The sequence below is a fragment of the Somniosus microcephalus genome, chromosome 3 (genome assembly GCF_052327205.1).
Source record: "Somniosus microcephalus isolate GS21.2 chromosome 3, FLI_Smic_1.0, whole genome shotgun sequence".
In the NCBI taxonomy this organism is placed as follows: Eukaryota; Metazoa; Chordata; class Chondrichthyes; order Squaliformes; family Somniosidae; genus Somniosus; species Somniosus microcephalus.
In genome coordinates, this window is record NC_140989.1 from 129,509,128 (window position 1) to 129,529,553 (window position 20,426).

The 20,426-nt window shown below is 47.0% G+C and overlaps 1 protein-coding gene across 4 annotated transcripts in view; it reads left to right on the top strand.

Annotated features, from left to right (window-relative positions):
- LOC147121399 (homeobox protein Meis1) overlaps positions 1-20,426 on the top strand; it is a 345,102-nt gene that overhangs the window by 265,882 nt on the left and 58,794 nt on the right. For 2 of the 4 annotated variants that reach the window (XM_085981616.1, XM_085981617.1), the window contains exon 12: positions 1,827-3,362. The exons of 1 other annotated variant lie outside the window; for it this stretch is intronic. In XM_085981616.1, the coding sequence (XP_085837742.1) occupies positions 1,827-2,113 (287 nt within the window). In that variant the 3' untranslated portion in view covers positions 2,114-3,362. Of the gene's footprint in view, positions 1-1,826; positions 3,363-20,426 lie in introns of those variants that run through there. One more of the 4 variants, XM_085981618.1, reaches the window with a different exon arrangement.

The following is a 20,426-nucleotide window of genomic DNA, read 5'->3' on the forward strand; positions in this document are numbered from 1 at the left end:
AACTTAGCCCAGGCTAATTGCGTACATCCAAATTAAGTATGCCATCACGTGCAGTGTGACAAATGGATTTGACTTTTCGAGTATACAAAAATAGAGATCATTAATGCAATCCTGAATGGTTGGTCCTAGTAAAGCAAAGCCTTGTGAGCTGGCTCCATTCTGCTGCCCATGCCCTTGATGATAAATGAGCGTTATTCTCCTTTTTTTTAATTAAACTAACCATTTTTTTGTAGTTTCCTGGAGCGCCCAGTTCCATTTAAACAGCAAACCACATCAACCAACAACAACAACAAAAAGGGCGCCTTCTCTTCCACCACAATTTTTCTAAAGGTTGTCACTAATTGAGTTCCCTTTGGTTGTGTTCTGAAGTGAAAGCACTCTGTTCTTATTGTCCTCTCTAATGTGGCAATACATATTTTAAAGATATCAAGGCCAAGTGAATTCTAGATATGTGCTCTGCATGGAATCAGAGATCAGGCTGACAATTAGCTGTGAAAAAAACGCCACTGCGCTGAGGAATGCAACAGACTTATTACCCCACCATGGAAATTGCTAGCTTGGCTAATTTAAATATTGTTTCTTTAGTTTCTAGGTCAATTAAATTTAAATGATGTATTATATGCTTCATGACCAATTAAATTAATAGGTTATTACAAAAATATTATCGGCTTATTTGATTATGGAGCTGTGGGTACAGTATATTTTATAAGCAATTTTCATTAGTTCAAAATTGTTCCTTTAGGCTAGATTAAGCAGCCGTTTTCGGCACAGCCCTGAGACCTGAATCCAAGGTGTTTGTAGCAGTCACAGAGCCACATTACTCAGAAGCAAAGCCAATTGAACCTACTTAGCGAGAGCGCTATGCTTTCCACCCCTGACGATTATGGAGCTTATAGCTCTTAGAAACAATACACCTGTCAGTTCCCATCAACCATGGCAACCCATGCAGAAGGTAGAGGCCCACAGAAAGCAGGAGGCTTATTGTTTTAGCCCCCAATTTTTCTTTTTGTTTCCATCCAAACTCAGCCAAGGGTGGCCTGAATTCAAATTCTGCTTTTCAAACATTAGTGATCACAGAGAAAGATTTAATTAATGAACATTATTGATTTGCTTCCATTTGCCAAACAGCCTCACAGGTATGGTTTAGTAGGCATGCTTAGTGACCCAGCCCCCCCACCCCCCCCCCCAACCCAGCTCCCTTGGAGGCCTTTGTTAGGAAATCCACCCTCCAATTACGAAGCAGAAGTTTTTTAACCTTTTTACAAGGTCATGATCTCCCCTTTTTTGCTTGAAATCTTTCCATTTTCAGCAATAAAAATGATTGCTGATTAAGGTTTCCTTTAAATTGCAGCGACCCCGTGGTCTTAGAACAACGGGATATGTTGTTCCAATATTCTCCACTTCTTTCTTAGTGGGACAGCATAATTAGAATTTTCTTTTTAATTGCATCACTACAAGTTTCGGCAAAATCTTTCCTGCAATAATGAGGGACTCATTTCAAACTGTGGGGCAGGCTTCAAATGTTCCTCTCAATATTTACTTTTTGCATGGTCATGTTTTCCTTTATAATTATTTAAACTTTTCAAAGTTTTTAGAATATTTATTATTTGTCTAGCTGGTCTGAGCTTCCCATTGTTTTGCAAAACACAGTGCAGGTGTTTGCATCATACATTGAGCAAGACCTTTTATCAGTTATATTTTTACATATCTGCCAGTCTTGTATGACTATATATACCTTATGCATTGTTAATATTCTTCTAATTAGGTTCCGATGTACTTCCTTCATTTTTCTCTTTCACTAAATGGTTTCATGTGCTTTTCTGCAGGATTGCAAGGTATGCCAGGGGACTATGTATCTCAGGGTGGTCCAATAGGTATGAGCATGGGACAGCCAAGTTATACCCCTCCCCAGATGCCCCCACACCCTGCCCAATTACGACACGGACCTCCCATGCATTCCTACATTCCTGGACACCCCCACCACCCAGCAATGATGATGCATGGAGGACCACCGCCCCACCCTGGAATGCCAATGTCAGCATCTAGCCCCACAATGCTTAACCCAGGAGACCCAACAATGGGAGGACAAGTGATGGACATCCATGCCCAGTAGCTGAAGGGAAATAACATCCACAATGGTGACCTGAGTTTCAGACACTGATTATGATGCAGTGACATGGGAGCTCTGTTCTTCACATCAACTGTGGACCAACCGGAATCCCACATCTTTCACAGGGATCCTGAAATCAGGAAGCGTCATGCAAGAATCAACTCCTGGGGACAAGGAACTCTGTTAAATACTATTGTAGAATCACATAGGACGATAAGAGAGAAGACTGCTCTAATTATAACTTGTACATGGTATTGTACTGTCCCTATAATATGTTGTTTCTTATAGATTTAAAAAAATACTATGTGAACTTTCTTCCACACTATGTGTGTTGTTTCCAAGGCCCTAATCCTCCTCCAAAAGCCTCCTTAGTGCAAAAGCAGCCTTACAATTGTCCTGCAAATGACTGAAAACTGTTATTATCAGGATTTTTTTTACAACATTAAGTATGTCGGGCAGAAGACTGCCATCCCAGGATTTCAGTCATGCAGTCTCTAGCCTGGGGCTTGAATTTGCATGTCTAATTCATTTACTCACCATATTTGAATTGGCCCGAACAGATGTAAATCGGGAAGGATGGGAAAACTGCAGCCATCAACAATGATTAATCAGCTGTTGCAGGCAGTGTCTTAAGGAGACTGGTAGGAGGAAGCTCGGAAACCAAAAGGCAGTCTGTTAGACCCGAAACTGTCACATCACAGACTCAGTGTTCCTTGCAACAACGCTGACATACATCACATTATGTTTGATGCAATTAAACATCTAGCGATCGGTTGAAGACATTTTGTTTTTACAAGTATGTTTACACCATTGTTTTTCTTTTACAAAAAAAGAAACATCATCGCCCTGCGCGCATTTCCTTTTTCGGTGGTCCGATCCGGGAGAATTTATGTATACGTTGTAAATAAATACGAGTTTTCTTTTGTGCAAAAAAAGGACTGGAAATAATGAAATGTATTATTGCAATTTTTTTTGTAAAAGTAGCAGTTTGGTATGAGTTGGCATGCATAAAATTTACTAAATGGGATGAGCTAATGCCTTTTATTGTGGTTATAAACAGATGCTTGTGGATAGCATTTTTTCTATCAAGAAAACCAGGAGCTAATAATTATTAATCGCACACACAGAGTCTTAGAGTTCTGATCGAAGCGGTTTGGATTGTAAAATAACGGAGTAAATTGTAGTAGTTTCCCTTAACTGTGTGCGGTAATGAAATCTGAATATAAAATAAAAATTATTTTTGTCATGCTGATTTCACTTGTTTGGGGAAGCGATTCTTTGCTGCCCGGGTTCGTATTATGGTGAAACACAACACTATGGCTTCAAGCAAATGGCACTCACTCTCGCAGTGTGGACCCCTGATGCCGGCTTGTATTTGAATCTTGTACCCTGGGCACTGTGCAGGGAGGGGAGCTGATTCTCGGGCGGGTTTGCAGACTCTCTATGCAGCTGATGTGTGGGTATGTTGGACATGGAAACGCGTTCCCTCGAAAGTAGATGATCAACTATTTGCCTCTTATTCAACTGTACGCCAAGTGAGGGCAACGCCGCACACAAAAAAAATCCCCCTTTCCACACACATTTCTTCCTGGTTCGCCTCGTCTCCTCCCCTCGACGGAAAAACTTATCAAACGTGTTATTAACAATGTCGCGTTTCCAAACTGAAGGGCGCAGTGTCACTGCTTAGAAAACGGTGCATTGTGTCTGTCGGGGCCGTTTTATTCTGTTCATATGTTGTTTTAAAATTGATTTTGCGAACTGCTGGATTTAACCAACAGGAACAAAATCAGAAGGAAATAGTTTAATCAATGTATTTATAAACGACATTAAAGAGAGGGTTGTATGACGGTTCTGGGTGTGTGCACTGAAACATTGGTATTGGCTGGAATTAAAAACAACTTTTAATAAAAAACAAGTGAATGTCAAAAGTGTCCCCCTCTCCAAAAAAAGGAAGGACGATACAGATCACCATTAGTCCAATGGAAGAGCGGCCGCTTCACTTTGCATTAAAATTCATTTAGATAAAATTGCCACAAACATTTAAATAGGGAGATTAGTTCCCCCTCACGCCTTATTGCACTCTCTCAAAGGACACGTTAAGTACATTTTGCTCGTGGAGATGCCGTATTCTCGGGCTGCTTGGCGTTTCCTAGCTACACCAGCTCCAACAACCCCCCACCACAGTGGCCGTGCTATCTAGTTAGCAATTGCTGGAGCGCCGCAGAAACCCCAGCGCACCGCCAGCGCACCGCCAGCTCCTCTTCCCCATTCGGCGGTGTGCTGGGCAATTACTGGGCACCTCGCCGCCCAGCTCCCCTCGGTACCCCAGGGGCCGCTTCTCCGAACCAAAACCAACAACAACAAAAACAGCCCAGAAGAGTGAGGTCAGAAAGTTAGCCCCGGTTAAAGGGGAACATTTGAATTGCGGCGTTGTAAATTGTGCTGTAAACTATCCGAGAAACACTCCATCCCTTCCCTCCAGGCTCGGTGACACCGACTGGTGGAGGCAGCAGGCAATGTTTCGCAGGTTTGACTGCCATCTCTTGGGAAGGGCGAAAAACGACTCTTGTGAATATTCCCAGCACCGTGTGTCCCCTCCCTCCCTCCCTCCTCTGCTTCAGGTTCAGAAATGTCATTTGGGCAACTTGGTTCTGTTAAGCATTGTTCTGATTTTGGAGAGCAAAACAAAGCCAGTGTGACGAGAGGAACCTCGGTGACTGCTTTTCACGATGACTTTGGGTTGTGTAGTGGGGGGTGGGGGGTGGCGGTGGAGAATGGCTGGGAGGATGCGGTGAGCCCTTAGCTGAGGAACTGGGGCTCCTTCTAAAGCTGCTAGGTGGGGATTAGCCCGGTGTGTGGCAAAGGGCTTCAAGTCAAGCTGTGGCTGGAAGGAGGAAGAGGAGGAGGAGGAGAGAGAGATAATGTTAATATTCCCCCCGTGCTGCCATTTCTTTGGCTCTGGTCGGTTTCCTTGGTGACCGTGATGCAGTCCAAAACCCCCGGGCTCCCAGATTGTTAGAGGGAGAGAGATAGAAAAAAAAGCACACGCTATTTCTGGACCCTCATCTATCACTGTCAAGAGATAATGATTCCCGTTGCAGCTTCTTATTGATGTTTGTAATTGCATTATCTCATAAGGAAAGGGGGGACGATCAATGGAACCTGGGTCTGTGCGGTGGGGGTCAGGAGCGGCCAGAGTGAATATATCCTTTCTAAAACTTCTTATTATCCACAGTTATTGGGAGCATCGTGACCAGACCCCCAGGCACGAGGCATGAATGGGTTAAGCCCTTAACAGGAAGACTGAGAGAGAGAGAGACCCGTGTGGGTCGTAGTTACATTTCCAATGAATAAAGAATATAAGTTCATTATCAATATTGGGTGACCTGACCAGCAATCACTTCCACTCGCTCTTAACCAGCTGAAATCAGACGTTTAAAGTTCCAGTGAATATCACAGGGTCACAACATGTGTAAGTCTTAAAGTCCAATCCAAAAAAACACAGCTTTTTTCAGTTTAATGGAGCGGTAAAAGCGAAACACTTCGAAAATTAATGGCGCACTTTAAAAGGTATTTTAATTTACTCGGTTTCCCCCCTTCCAGCCTTTCCTTTCAACGATTTGCTGCGTCAGGTCCCGGAGACAGTCATTTCGCCACAACTGGTTCCTTGCGAACAGGTCATAACCTCGCAGTGATGTCAAGTTTATTTATTTTCTCTCTGTGTTTCAGTACTAAATGCGCCTTTAAAAAATAAGATGCATTTGTGCTACTAACTGGCAGATTGCTGGCGAGTCCTACGTCCTAACCATGTACTTACCCCCCCTTTACGAACTTATTAGGAACATTCACTGAATTGTGTTGTTATTTAGCTCCCGGATTAATACAGTCGATGCGGTTCCTGCTTGGCTTCTGTTGAAATATTAATTGGCCGCTCTCTATTACACAGGCGACTCTTGCTCTGCTCTTGCAGATAGTTCGGGAGTTTGGACTTTACCAGGGGTTTTGCTGGTTTCAGGTCGCGCTGCTCGGGCGACAGCTGATCTGCAAACGGGCCCAACTGTAATAAATGTTTACAATAAATACTATCTACCCCCCTAAAATAATCTCAAGTAAAACACACTCCAATTCCAATTTCTTATTTCAACTCCCCCCCCCCCCGCCCCGAATAACACTCCTTGTAATTTCTTTTTTCGAAACGATCCGGTTAAACAACAAGACATCTGCCCAGTTGACTGTGTTTTGGGTGTGTCTGATTTTATATTTGAAATAAGCGTCAAAGAAAAGTATTTCATCCGGGGCAGTGATTTCTGTATATTTACATTAATGGGGAAAAAAACCAAATTCCGGCTTGTTTATTTATACAAACCTTCAATTTAAAGGAAACAGCGACATATACTTTATACAAGATCTAACTGTTTATATAATGCTACTTTTAAATGCACTCCAGGGGGAAACATGAGGGAATCTATATGAGCTTTATTTGGGGCTGGTAAAAATATTCCTTCAGACAGCTTCTTAGTAAAGATTGGGATCATTTATTCTTTAGGACTGATCAGTTTGCTTTTAGTTGGAACCCTCTCTCAGTCCTGTGAAGCTGTCCCGCGGGGGTGCAGTACCTTTCCTGTATTATACTTTCCCCATACCTCTCAGCTCCTGCCCGGAACTGCTGTGTCGGTTTTTACAGGTGATCTTTCCTACCACCCCCCCCCCCCCCCCCACAACACAATGCTCAGGAGCCCCTGTGTTAGATCCAGATTTACTCGAAACGCTCTGTTTAAATGCCTTGGAATCCTCAAACAGTATCAGAAACGAAGGAAGATAAGACATAATCGAACGTTTAAACATCGCATCGGGACCGTTACATGAAAGAAAATTAAAAAAGACACGGAAGCGCGATCTAGCCCCGGTTTGGATGGCTACACCGATCTCAGCATTTAAGTTGAAAAGGTGCAGAAGCTCTCCGAACCTCCAGCGTGGCGCCGGTTGTTTAATGTCAATAGTGTGGATCGCGAACTATTTGCCATTACATGTGACGCGGTTCAGAAAGTTGAATGATCTGCATTCGGTTTAGCAAAACATTTGGGCGTTCTTTAAATTGTTCAAATAATCCGACTCGGTTTTAATTCTAAAAAGTTTTTGTTTATTTACAAATAAAACGACCATTTGATGACAGTTGTTTCACGTTTCCTTGTGCGTGCCATTAATTGGAGCATATCGAAATTATTTTCTTTCAAGACAAATGCCAAACACATAAATAAAACGGATTGAATTTGTGTCGAGACTGAACATATTTTCCACCCGAGTGATTTTTAAGTAGAGGGGGGATTGCCTCACTAAATAAATATAAAACGAAATTTTAAAAAAACTTTGAAAAGCGAAAGTTCACAACGAAATTGAAGAGGGAGCTGTCGCGGAGAGAAAGGTGTTATTTATTCCTGCCTAAATCACACATTTTGTGTCCAATTTTCTGTACTGATTTGACCGGAAGAGTCCCGACCAGATCAAGGTTATTTCTATTTCTGCTGCAGTAAACCGGGAGCGAGATGTCCGGGCTCTCAATGTTCGGCGGATCTAAGCGAATTCGTTAAGGGAACAGTTTGAGAGTTTAAAGTCTGTCGCTGAAGAAGCGAATCTAAGTGATCCCTGACTGGCGTTGAAAAATTACGAAGCGAATAATTTCCATCCCAGGACGCTCCGCCGCTCCGAGTCCAGAAGGGCGCCTGTCAACAATTATTGATGTAAATATTCAGATTAGTAAATCAAACTGCTGGGAGGCAACCAAGCAGACGATCAGGAGCAATATTATAAACCCAACCAAAAAAAACCCAACTCGGCTTCTCTCTGAGACACAGGAGGGCGGGGGGAACAAAACTGAAGGAAGATTCAAATATTTAATTGCAATAAATCGGATAATATTTCAATTCTGAGATTTCCTGCCCACTTTATAGTTGGTGGTCGATTGCTCTTCGCCGAAGCTGTAGAACAACGTTAACGTTTATTAAATTAGATTTGCGTTTAGTTCTATATAAAGCATTGTAATTGTCAGGCGAATGTAGTAATGAGTCCCCGCTCATTATAATTGAGTGTTAAAAGTCCGCCCCTCAAAATCTTAAATACAATAATACCTTGCTACATACGTGAAAGGTAAAGGTGAAAAAACAACATAAAATAATGGCAAGAGTGGTGGGCTGAGAGAAACATTGGAGGCATTTTAGAGAGGTATTTACACAGCAAATTAAGGAAAGAATCCAGCAACACATTTTGGGAAAAAATGGGAACATGCAGAAAGGTTAAGGACGAAAGAAGAGGTCAGCAGTAATACATTGCAAAGATAAGGGATACAAAAGATAGGAATACAATTCAAGAAAGGGGAAAAGAGAGAGAGAGACAGGTGGAGAAAAATAAATTCAGGGACCTTTCCAACAAAAAAAGCGAGCCCAGATCCCCGAGAATTTGAGCACTTGCTGCTTTGTGAAGGAACGACAGAACGCCCCCTACTGGTGAACTGTTTAACTTAATAAACGCGCTGGAAAGGTCACCATTACAACTAAAGCAGATGGCACGGAATTGCCAGAACATCGCAGCATAGTTACCTCAGTTTTTGTTTCACTATCTCAGTGCCAAAAATAAATTAAAAAGACGATATTTTAAAATGAAGTCGTTCGTAGCAACAGGGGAAAGGGGATCCCGGATGCACGAGGACTTTGTGAGGTTTGGTCAGAATTTCCTAATTAATTCACCCAAGGAAGCCCAGATTCATTTACTGAGCTGCCGGGTGATTTAATATGTGCACATCAGAGCAGGACAGCTGCAATTACAAGCAGCAAAATGACATGTCTGAGCTGTTGTTGTCAAGTATGGTCGGTAAAATGTGACAACCATTTCTGCAGCAAGTTGTCTAAATGAAACTGTATCAGGGTATATATGGCAAGGGTGAAGCTTCCACCATGCACTATTTTTAATTATTGTCTACATGCTCGTGTGAAAAGTAGCGTGGGTTTGAAGATGGGTGAATGCTGTCCCTGACCTTATCAAGCAATTACATTGGTTCCTTCTTACTTCGGTCTCTGGCCACTTCTGTTGGTACCTGCTTTCTGTAAGATGTGCTATACATTCCTTCTTTTAAGTGCATGCATATTAACAGCATCTCTGATTTAGTTGCTCGTTTTCTTGTCGCTTGCTTCCCTCCTATTTATTTTAATGAGATTGTCTATTGTTAACCCTTTCACCAATGCAAACTTAGATTTAGGTTTTGAACAAGTGTCACCCAGACATCATTAACCTGCCTTTCTATTTGTAACTGTTGGCTCCAGGCGTCGTTTAAACAATGCAAGAACCATGCATCGTTCTGGAAATAAAACATTGAGAATTTTAACAATAAAAAAATCGAAGCCATTTAAAGACAAAAAAGCAACATGAATAATTTTCCTCACAACCTAAACTTTGCAGTATACTGAGAGTATCTGGATGATTAGAACTGGCTAGTGACAATGATAATCATCTAATTTTGATTTTATTTTTTTAGTTTACCCCTATCATTGCCACTGCAAATTTTAATCCATTAATTGGTCATCTCCTTATCAGAGACTAGCTATTATAATCATTTCATAGACCTCTAAACTAGTCAATTATTGTAATCATAAAACAACATTCTTTCAATTAAATAATTTTTTTGCATTGTTGCATTATTTACTCATTTAAGATGTATCACAAAATGAGCTATTGTTGGAACAAAGCATTCCATTAGTTGATTGGGATCACTTATTCTGTATGAAGTGGCACCCAGGTGTGCCAACATTCTGAAAAAGGAAAATCAGCGATATGCTGAAGAGGAGAACACTGTACCTGTTTAACCATTCCTTTCTCTCTCTCCCCAACCCCCACTCTTCTCAGAGTCCTGAGATCTTCTTGAGCCCAGCAGAAGGAATTACGACTGCCCTTGGCAGCTGATTGCCAAGGTCAGTGCAGACAAGGCTGCCTCAGGTGTCAGCACATGCTAGGCCAGCTCAGCTCCTCTCCACCTGATGAGATCTGATCCAATAATAGTCACTGTGTTAGCCTTTAATGAGGCGCCCTGTGAGAGCTTATCGGCCTCCACCTGCTCTCTGTGGTAATACCAACAGTTCCCGAGAATGTCTAAAAAGCACAACCATCCTTTCCCTCTTCTTTCTCTTGTTCTGGGAGATTGTATTTCAGACTAACAATAATCACTTATGTTCAGGCCTTCTTTGATCCAGGTATGTCCTGGAAGAGCACCTGACAGTGAATTGTGATGCAACAGAGAATGTGAAGAAAGAAATAGGAGCCTGTAGATCTGTGGCTAATATGAGGGATGAGATTATGAGGTGAACATCAGTGAGAACAATTCAGTCTCACAATGTCAGTGTCTTTCAGGTATTGCAAATTTAACTGATAATACAATATATCTGTTTCCTATATTATAAACACATATGATTATTGCAAAGATTTTTTTATACTACAATAAATAGTATGTGACAGCTAAATCTTTTGGGTAAAGTAGATGAAAGCAATCAAATACCAAACAGATAGGACATTAAAAAAAGCTATGCTTTTAATATTTTATCTTTTAGTTTTAGCACTTCATGCAAAAGAAAATAAACAAAAAGTAGACCTAGGTGGTGAATTTGTTGCAAATGTTTTTTTTATGTGTGAAATGTGGCTCTTGATTTTAACTTTTAAAAACTGCTTACAAATATAACACAAATTGAAAAGATCTGATGACAGACTTTCTCTGATCATAATTTGTCTGTCAGTTCTGGGTGCTAACCTGTTCAAGCGTTACTAAATGATACCAAAACATGGGCTGAGAGAGAGAATTCTTCTGCTTAGTTTAGGACAAGTCCATTTTGCCCAGGGATTGTACAGGCTGCGCTCTGTTTGCTTTATATCCTTCAGCTCAGGTGGCAATTAGGCTCTCTATCAGGTAAAAGTAAATGGGATAGGGAAAAATAATACATGCCACAGTCAACAACTTCAACAGTGTCATCAGTGCATGATGAAGGTGGACACTTTCTGGAAGAGGTAAAGATTAGGCAAGCAGGGCCTAGTAACAGATAGTGCTGGCTAGGAGAGAATATATACAAAAAGATCTTTGGTGAATCCTGATCTTAGTCTTCTATCTACACTGTACTTAAATAAACAACTGCCATGAAAGGATATCAGCCCCATTTATCATGTCAACCTGTTTGAGTACAGCAGGGACACATGCCTATATAACATAAATAACCAGATACGAGACAATGTCACTGGCTTTCATTTATTTTTAATTTATTTAATCTATTCCTTTTTTTTGTTGTTTGTGAAGATTTGCACGTAGTCACTTCCTGTATACTTCAGTAATACAGAATAATGACCTGAATAAATTAGAACCACTGGGAACATTAAGATTTAATTTAGATTCATATTACACGTTAAACCTTCTCTTTTCATAGACGTAACACAACACAACGCAATAGATTTTTTTGTACTTAGATATCTTGAAGAGATTGTTTCTACCTCGTAGAATAGAGAAAAGAGATCTTCCAGGCGAGGCCGATATTCAGGACTTTTACATGTTAACAATTTGCAAACTGTAGCCAGATGCTAACTAATCCAAGCACAGTTGGAATCATTATCACAAGAGATTTCTCACCCATGCAGATACTGAAGTCAACAATTCAGGAATATTCCGTACCAAAATGATTTAATGAATTCATACTTTTCTGTTTTTTGCATTTGTTGAAATAGATTTTTTTTAAATAGTTTTTTTTAGCCTGACTGTAACCTTTACTCTCCTTCTTCCCCTCCCCACTCTCCGTACACCGCATTAAAAAATATAATTAACAGCAGTTCCAATAACCTCAAGGCTGGGCAACATAGAATCCCTTTATTGTCTGTGCCCAGGTAAATGCACCACATTTTCCAACTGATGAGGAAACTATACGTATCAGTGGAAAAAAATGCTAGGAACCGTCAGATATCCAGCGAGATAAGAAAAGTCAGAACAGATGAGTTACAACCCTGCCTTTGTTGCCAGAGAAATATTTTCTCGGTCTTCAATGAAACGAGCGAAATTTGCTGAAGATCTCTCGGAGATAGCCAAGTAAAATTCCTTTATACGGCTATCTGATATATATATATATGAGGGATATATAACAGAGAACAGTGGGATACACAGCTTGTTCCATACATGAAGATGACACTATAAAGTTAGGATTCCAGACATGAGTGGGATAAAGGGCGCATCCTACAGCCTTCCTTTCCTTAATTGTGTTTGTACTCAGATTCAAACTTGTACACGCAGTTTGTATATATTACAATTGCCTCCACGCACGTGAAAGGATTTATGATTTGGGTGCTTTAAGATTTCGAAGTACGCTACATGACATCAAAGACATGCTTGCGGTATTGCACAGATTTGTTTATTGTTTCGTTATTGTTTCCGTGCATGCTGCTAATGAGCACTGACTAAAACATGAACGCCCCCGTCCAGGATAAATCACACTGCAAGGGCCACTGCGGCCGTCAGTAAACAGATTGTGGTGCAACTATTGGACTGTGCTGTGGAGCGTACTCTCTGAATGCAGGCTATTACCATGCATTGAAGCCAATAGCATTGTAATGGCAGACATTGTGTGATATAGCAGTTAGCAAACAACAACAACTTGCATTTATGTAGGCTTTTAATGTAGTAAAACGTCCCAAGGGCTTCACAGCAGCGATTATCAGATAAAAATTGACACATAAGGAGATATTAAGGCAAATGATCAAAAACTTGGTCGTCAAAGAGGTAGGTTTTAAGGAGCGTCTTTACATAGGATTAGATAGGATATACGGCACAGAAACAGGCCATTCGGGCCAACCAGTCCATGCCAGCGTTTATGCTCCACTAGAGCCTCCTCCCGTCTTTCCTCATCTAAATCTATCAGCATAACCCTCTATTCCCTTCTCCCTCATATGTTTGTCCAGCCTCCCCTTAAATGCATCTATACTGTTCGCTTCAACCACTCCCTGTGGTAGCGAGTTCCACATTCTCACCACTCTTTGGGTAAATAAGTTTCTTCTGAATTCCCTATTGGAATTCTTGGTGACTATCTTATATTGATGGCCTCTAGTTATGCTCTTCCCCACAAGTGGAAACACTCTCTCTCTATCCACTCTATCAAAACCTTACATAATTTTAAAGACCTCTATTAGGCCACCCCTCAACTTTCTTTTTTCAAGAGAAAAGAGACCCAGCCTGTTCATCCTTTCCTGATATGTATACCCTCGCATTTCTGGTATCATCTTTGTAAGGAGTTCTTAAAGGAGGAGAGAGAGGTAGCGAGGTGGAAAGCTTTAGGGATGGAATTATAGAGCTTAGAGCATTGGCAGCTGAAGGCATGGCCGCCAATGGTGGAGCGACGAAAATTGGGGATGCACAAGAGGGTAGAATTGGCGGAGCGCAGAGATCTCAGATGTTGTAGGGCTGGAGGAGGTTACAGAGATAGGGAAGATCGAGGTCATGGAGGGATTTTAAAACAAAAATGAGAGTTTTAAAATCAAGGCATTGCTTAACTGGGAGCCAATGTAGGTCAGCGAGCACAGGGGGTGATAGGTGAACAGGACTTGGTGTGAGTTAGGACATGGGCAGCGAGCACAGGGGTGATGGGTGAACAGGACTTGGTGTGAGTTAGGACACGGGCAGCGAGCACAGGGGTGATGGGTGAACAGGAGTTGGTGTGAGTTAGGACACGGGGCAGTGAGCACAGGGGGTGATGGGTGAACAGGACTTGGTGTGAGTTAGGACACGGGGCAGTGAGCACAGGGGTGATGGGTGAACAGGAGTTGGTGTGAGTTAGGACATGGGGCAGTGAGCACAGGGGGTGATAGGTGAACAGGACTTGGTGTGAGTTAGGACACGGGGCAGTGAGCACAGGGGGTGATAGGTGAACAGGACTTGGTGTGAGTTAGGACACGGGTCAGCGAGCACAGGGGGTGATAGGTGAACAGGACTTGGTGTGAGTTAGGACACGGGCAGCCGAGTTTTGGATGAGCTCAAGTTTATGGAGGGTGCAAGGTGGGAGAGCAGGAGAGCCTTGGAATAGTCGAGTCTAGGGCTAACAAAGGCATGGATGAGGGTTTCAGCAGCAGATGAAGTGAGGGCAGGGCAGAGACAGGCGATGTTATGGAGGCGGAACTAGGTGGTCTTGGTGATAGAGAAGTTATAGGGTTGGAAGCTCAGTTCATGGTGAAATAGGAGACTAAGATTGCAAATGGTCTGGTTCAGCCTCAGGCAGTGGCCAGGGAGAAGAGTAGAGTCAGTGATTAGGGAACGGAGTTAGTGGCCGGGACCGAAGGCTTCGGTCTTCCCAGTATTTAATTGGAGGAAATTTCTGCTCATCCATTACTGGATGTCGGACAATTAATGTGATAAAACAGAGGATGGGGGTGGTCGAGAGAGGTGGTGGTGAGGTAGAGCTGGGTGTCATCAGCGTATATGTGGAAACCGACACTGTGTTTTTGGATGATGTCACTGAGGGGCAACATGTAGATGAGAAAGAGGAGAGGGCCAAGGATAGATTCTTGGCAGGACTCCAGAGGTAACAGTTTAAGTGACGGTGCGAAATCGCAGTGGTGGAGCGAGGTCGCAGTTGTGGAGTGAGGTCGCAGTGGGGGAGCCAGATTCCAGTGGCGGAGTGAGGTCATAGTGGCGGAGTGATGTCAAAGAGGCGGAGCCAGGTCGCAGTGGCGGAGTGAGGTCGCAGTGGCGGAGTGAGGTCACAGTGGTGGAGTGATGTCACAGTGGCAGAGTGAGGTCACAGTGGTAGAGTGCGGTCACAGTGGCGGAGTGAAGTCATAGTGGCGGAATGAGGTCAAAGAGGCAGAGCCAGGTTGCAGTGGCGGAGTGAGGTCACAGTGGCGGAGTGAGGTCACAGTGGCAGAGTGAGGTCACAGTGGCGGAGTGAGATCGCAGTGGTGGAGTGAGGTCACAGTGGCGGAGTGAGGTCATAGTGGCGGAGTGATGTCAAAGAGGTGGAGTCAGGTCGCAGAGCCGGAGTGAGGTCACAGTGGCGGAGTGAGGTCACAGTGGTGGAGTGAGTTCACATTGGCGGAGTGAGGTTGCAGTGGCAGAGTGAGGTCACAATCACAGAGTGAGGTCGCAGTGGCAGAGTGAGGTCACAGTGGCAGAGTGAGGTCACAGTGGCAGAGTGAGGTCACAGTGGCGGAGTGAGGTCACAGTGGCGGAGTGAAGTCACAGTGGCGGAGTGAGGTTACAGTGGCGGAGTGAGGTCGCAGTGGTGGAGTGAGGTCGCAGTGGTGGAGTGAGGTCACAGTGGCAGAGTGAGGTCAGAGTGGCGGAGTGAGGTCACAGTGGCGGAGTGAGGTCACAGTGGCGGAGTGAGGTCACAGTGGCGGAGTGAGATCGCAGTGGCGGAGTGAGGTAACAGTGGCAGAGTGAGGTCACAATGGCGGAGTGAGGTCACTGTGGCGGAGTGAGGTCACAATGGCGGAGTGAGGTCACAGTGGCGGAGTGATGTCACAGTGGCGGAATGAGGTCACAGTGGCGGAGTGAGGTCAAAGAGGCGGAGTGAGGTCGAAGAGGCGGAGTGAGGTCAGAGTGGCAGAGTGAGGTCGCAGTGGCGGAGTGAGGTCACAGTGGCGGAGTGAGGTCATAGTGGCGGAGTGATGTCAAAGAGGCGGAGTCAGGTTGCAGTGGCGGAGTGAGGTCACAGTGGCGGAGTGATGTCACAGTAGCGGAGTGAGGTCGCAGTGGCGGAGTGAGGTCACAGTGGCAGAGTGAGGTCACAGTGGCAGAGTGAGGTCACATTGGCGGAGTGAGGTCGCAGTAGCAGTGTGAGGTCACAGTGGCGGAGTGAGGCCGCAGTGGCGGAGTGAGGTCATAGTGGCGGAGTGAGGTCACTGTGCCGGAGTGAGTTCACATTGGTGGAGTGAGGTCGTAGTGACAGAGTGAGGTCACAGTGACAGAGTGAGGTCACAGTGACAGAGTGAGGTCGCAGTGGTGGAGCCAGGTCACAATGGCGGAGTGAGGTCGTAGTGGCAGAGTGAGGTCACTGTGGCGGAGTGAGGTCACAGTGGTGGAGTGAGGTCGAAGAGGCGGCGTGAGGTCGAGTGGCGGAGTGAGGTCGCAGTGGCGGAGTGAGGTCACAGTGGCAGAGTGAGGTAACAATGGCGGAGTGAGGTTAGCGGTGGTGGAGTGAGGTCACAGTGGTGGAGTGAGGTCGAAGAGGCGGAGTGAGGTCGCAGTGGTGGAGTGAGGTCACAGTGGCGGAGTGAGGTCACAATGGCGGAGTGAGGTTAGCGGTGGTGTATTGAGGTCAGAGTGGCGGAGTGAGGTCGAAGAGGCGGAGTGAGGTCACAATGACAGAGTGAGGTCATAGTGGCGGATTGATGTCAAAGAGGCAGAGCCAGGTCGCAGTGGCGGAGTGAGGTCATAGTAGTGGAGTGATGTCGCAGTGACAGAGTGAGGTCACAGTGGCGGAATGAGGTCACAGTGGCGTAGTGAGGTCGCAGTGGCGGAGTGAGGTCACAGTGGCAGAGTAAGGTTGCAGTGGCAGAATGATGTCACAGTGGCGGAGTGAGGTCACAGTGGCGGAGTGAGGTCACAGTGGCGGAGTGAGGTCACAGTAGCGGAGTGAGGTTGCAGTGGCGGAGTGAGGTCGCAGTGGCAGAGTGAGGTCACAGTGGCGGAGTGAGGTCACAGTGGCGGCGTGAGGTCACGGTGGCGGTGTGAGGTCGCAGTGGCGGAGTGAGGTCGCAGTGGCGGAGTGAGGTCGCAGTGGCGGAGTGAGGTCACAGTGGCAGAGTGAGGTCACAGTGGCGGAGTGAGGTCACAATGGCGGAGTGAGGTCGCAGTGGCGGAGTGAGGTCACAGTGGTGGAGTGAGGCAACTGTGGGGGAGTGAGGTCACAGTGGCAGAGTGAGGTCACAGTGGCGGAGTGAGGTCGCAGTGGCAGAGTGAGGTCACAATGGCGGAGTGAGGCCACAGTGGCGGAGTGAGGTCGCAGTGGTGGAGTGAGGTCACAGTGGTGATATGAGGTCGCAGTGGCGGAGTGAGGTCACAGTGGTGGAATGAGGTCACAGTGGCAGAGTGAGGTCGCAGTGGCGGAGTGAGATCACAGTGGTGGAGTGAGGTCACAGTGGCAGAGTGAGGTCGCAGTGGCGGAGTGAGATCACAGTGGCAGAGTGAAATCATAGTGGCGGAGTGAGGTCATAGTGGCAGAGTGAGATCGCAGTGGCAGAGTGAGGTCGCAGTGACAGAGTGAGGTCACAGTGGCGGAGTGAGGTCACAGTGGTGGAGTGAAGTCACAGTGGCGGAGTGAAGTTACAGTGGCGGAGTGAGGTCACAGTGGCGGAGTGAGGTCGCAGTGGCGGAGTGAGGTCACAATGGCGGAGTGAGGTCACAGTGGCAGAGTGAGGTCGCAGTGGCGGAGTGAGGTCACAATGGCGGAGTGAGGTCACAGTGGCGGAGTGAGGTCACAGTGGTGGAGTGAGGTCATAGTGGCGGAGTGAGGTCACAGTGGTGGAGTGAGGTCATAGTGGCGGAGTGAGGTCGCAGTGGCGATTTGAGGTCACAATGTCGGAGTGAGGTCACAGTGGTGGAGTGAGGTCGCAGTGGCGGAGTTAGGTCACAGTGGCGGAGTTAGGTCACAGAGGTGGAGTGAGGTCACAGTGGCGTAGTGAGGTCGCAGTGGCGGAGTGAGGCCGCAGTGGTGGAGTGATGTCACAGTGGCGGAGGGAAGTCACAGTGGCGGAGTGAGGCTGAAGACGCGGTGTGAGGTCATAGTGGCGGAGTGAGGTCGAAGAGGCGGAGTGAGGTCACAATGACAGAGTGAGGGCATAGTGGCGGAGTGATGTCAAAGAGGCGGAGCCAGGTCGCAGTGGTGGAGTGAGGTCACAGTGGTGGAGTGATGTCACAGTAGCGGAGTGAGGTCGCAGTGGCGGAGTGAGGTCACAGTGGCGGAGTGAGGTCACAGTGGCGGAGTGAGGTCACAGTGGCGGAGTGAGGTCACAGTGGCGGAGTGAGGTCACAGTGGCAGAGTGAGGTCACAATGGCGGAGTGAGGTCGCAGTGGCGGAGTGAGGTCACAGTGGTGGAGTGAGGTAACTGTGGCGGAGTGAGGTCACAGTGGCAGAGTGAGGTCACAGTGGCGGAGTGAGGTCGCAGTGGCAGAGTGAAGTCACAATGGCGGACTGAGGTCACAGTGGCGGAGTGAGGTCGCAGTGGTGGAGTGAGGTCACAGTGGTGATATGAGGTCGCAGTGGTGGAGTGAGGTCACAGTGGTGGAGTGAGGTCGCAGTGGCGGAGTTAGGTCACAGTGGCGGAGTTAGGTCACAGAGGTGGAGTGAGGTCACAGTGGCGTAGTGAGGTCGCAGTGGCGGAGTGAGGCCGCAGTGGTGGAGTGATGTCACAGTGGCGGAGGGAAGTCACAGTGGCGGAGTGAGGTTGAAGACGCGGAGTGAGGTCATAGTGGCGGAGTGAGGTCGAAGAGGCGGAGTGAGGTCACAATGACAGAGTGAGGGCATAGTGGCGGAGTGATGTCAAAGAGGCGGAGCCAGGTCGCAGTGGTGGAGTGAGGTCACAGTGGTGGAGTGATGTCACAGTAGCGGAGTGAGGTCGCAGTGGCGGAGTGAGGTCACAGTGGCGGAGTGAGGTCACAGTGGCGGAGTGAGGTCACAGTGGCGGAGTGAGGTCACAGTGGCGGAGTGAGGTCACAGTGGCGGAGTGAGGTCACAGTGGCGGAGTGAGGTCACAATGGCGGAGTGAGGTCGCAGTGGCGGAGTGAGGTCGCAGTGGCGGAGTGAAGTCACAGTGGTGGAGTGAGGTAACTGTGGCGGAGTGAGGTCACAGTGGCAGAGTGAGGTCACAGTGGCGGAGTGAGGTCACAGTGGCAGAGTGAGGTCACAATGGCGGAGTGAGGTCACAGTGGCGGAGTGAGGTCGCAGTGGTGGAGTGAGGTCACAGTGGTGATATGAGGTCGCAGTGGCGGAGTGAGGTCACAGCGGTGGAGTGAGGTCACAGTGGCAGAGTGAGGTCGCAGTGGCGGAGTGAGATCACAGTGGCGGAGTGAAATCATAGTGGCGGAGTGAGGTCATAGTGGCAGAGTGAGGTCGCAGTGGCAGAGTGAGGTCGCAGTGACAGAGTGAGGTCACAGTGGCAGAGTGAGGTCACAGTGGCGGAGCGAAGTCACAGTGGCGGAGTGAAGTTACAGTGGCGGAGTGAGGTCACAGTGGTGGAGTGAGGTCGCAGTGGCGGAGTGGGGTCAGAATGGCGGAGTGAGGTCACAGTGGCAGAGTGAGGTCGCAGTGGCGGAGTGAGGTCACAATGGCCGAGTGAGGTCACAGTGGCGGAGTGAGGTCACAGTGGCGGAGTGAGGTCACAGTGTTGGAGTGAGGTCATAGTGGCAGAGTGAGGTCACAGTGGTGGAGTGAGGTCATAGTGGCGGGGTGAGGTCGCAGTGGCGATGTGAGGTCACAATGTCGGAGTGAGGTCACAGTGGTGGAGTGAGGTCGCAGTGGCGGAGTTAGGTCACAGTGGCGGAGTTAGGTCACAGTGGTGGAGTGAGGTCACTATGGCGGATTGAGGTCACAGTGGCAGAGTGAGTTCGCAGTGGCAGAGTGAGGTCACAGTGGTGGGATGAGGTCATAATGACGGAGTGAGGTCGCAGTTGTGGAGTGAGGTCACAGTGGTGGAGTGAGGTCACAGTGGCAGAGTGAGGTCGCAGAGGTGGAATGATGTCACAGCAGCGGAGTGAGGTCGCAGTGGTGGAGTGAGGTCACAGTGGTGGAGTGAGGTTGCAGTGGTGGAGAGAGGTCACAGAGGTGGAGTGAGCTCGCAGTGGCGGAGTGAGGTCACAGTGGTGGAGTGAGGTCGCAGTGACAGATTGAGGTCACAGTGATGGAGTGAGGTCGCAGTGACAGAGTGAGGTCGCAGTGACAGAGTGAGGTTGCAGTGGTGGAGCCAGGTCACAATGGCGGAGTGAGGTCGCAGTGGCGGAGTGAGGTCACAATGGCGGAGTGAGGTCATAGTGGCGGAATGAGGTCATTGTGGCGGAGTGAGGTCGAAGAGGCGGAGTGAGGTCACAGTGGCGGAGTGAGGTCACAGTGGCAGAGAGAGGTCACAGTGGCGGAGTGAGGTCACAGTGGTGGAATGGGGTCAAAGAAACAGAGTGAGGTCACAATGGCGGAGTGAGTTCGCAGTGGCGGAGTGAGGTCACAGTGGCAGAGTGAGGTCACAATGGCGGAGAGAGGTCACAGTGGCGGAGTGAGGTCACAGTGGTGGAATGGGGTCAAAGAAGCAGAGTGAGGTCACAATG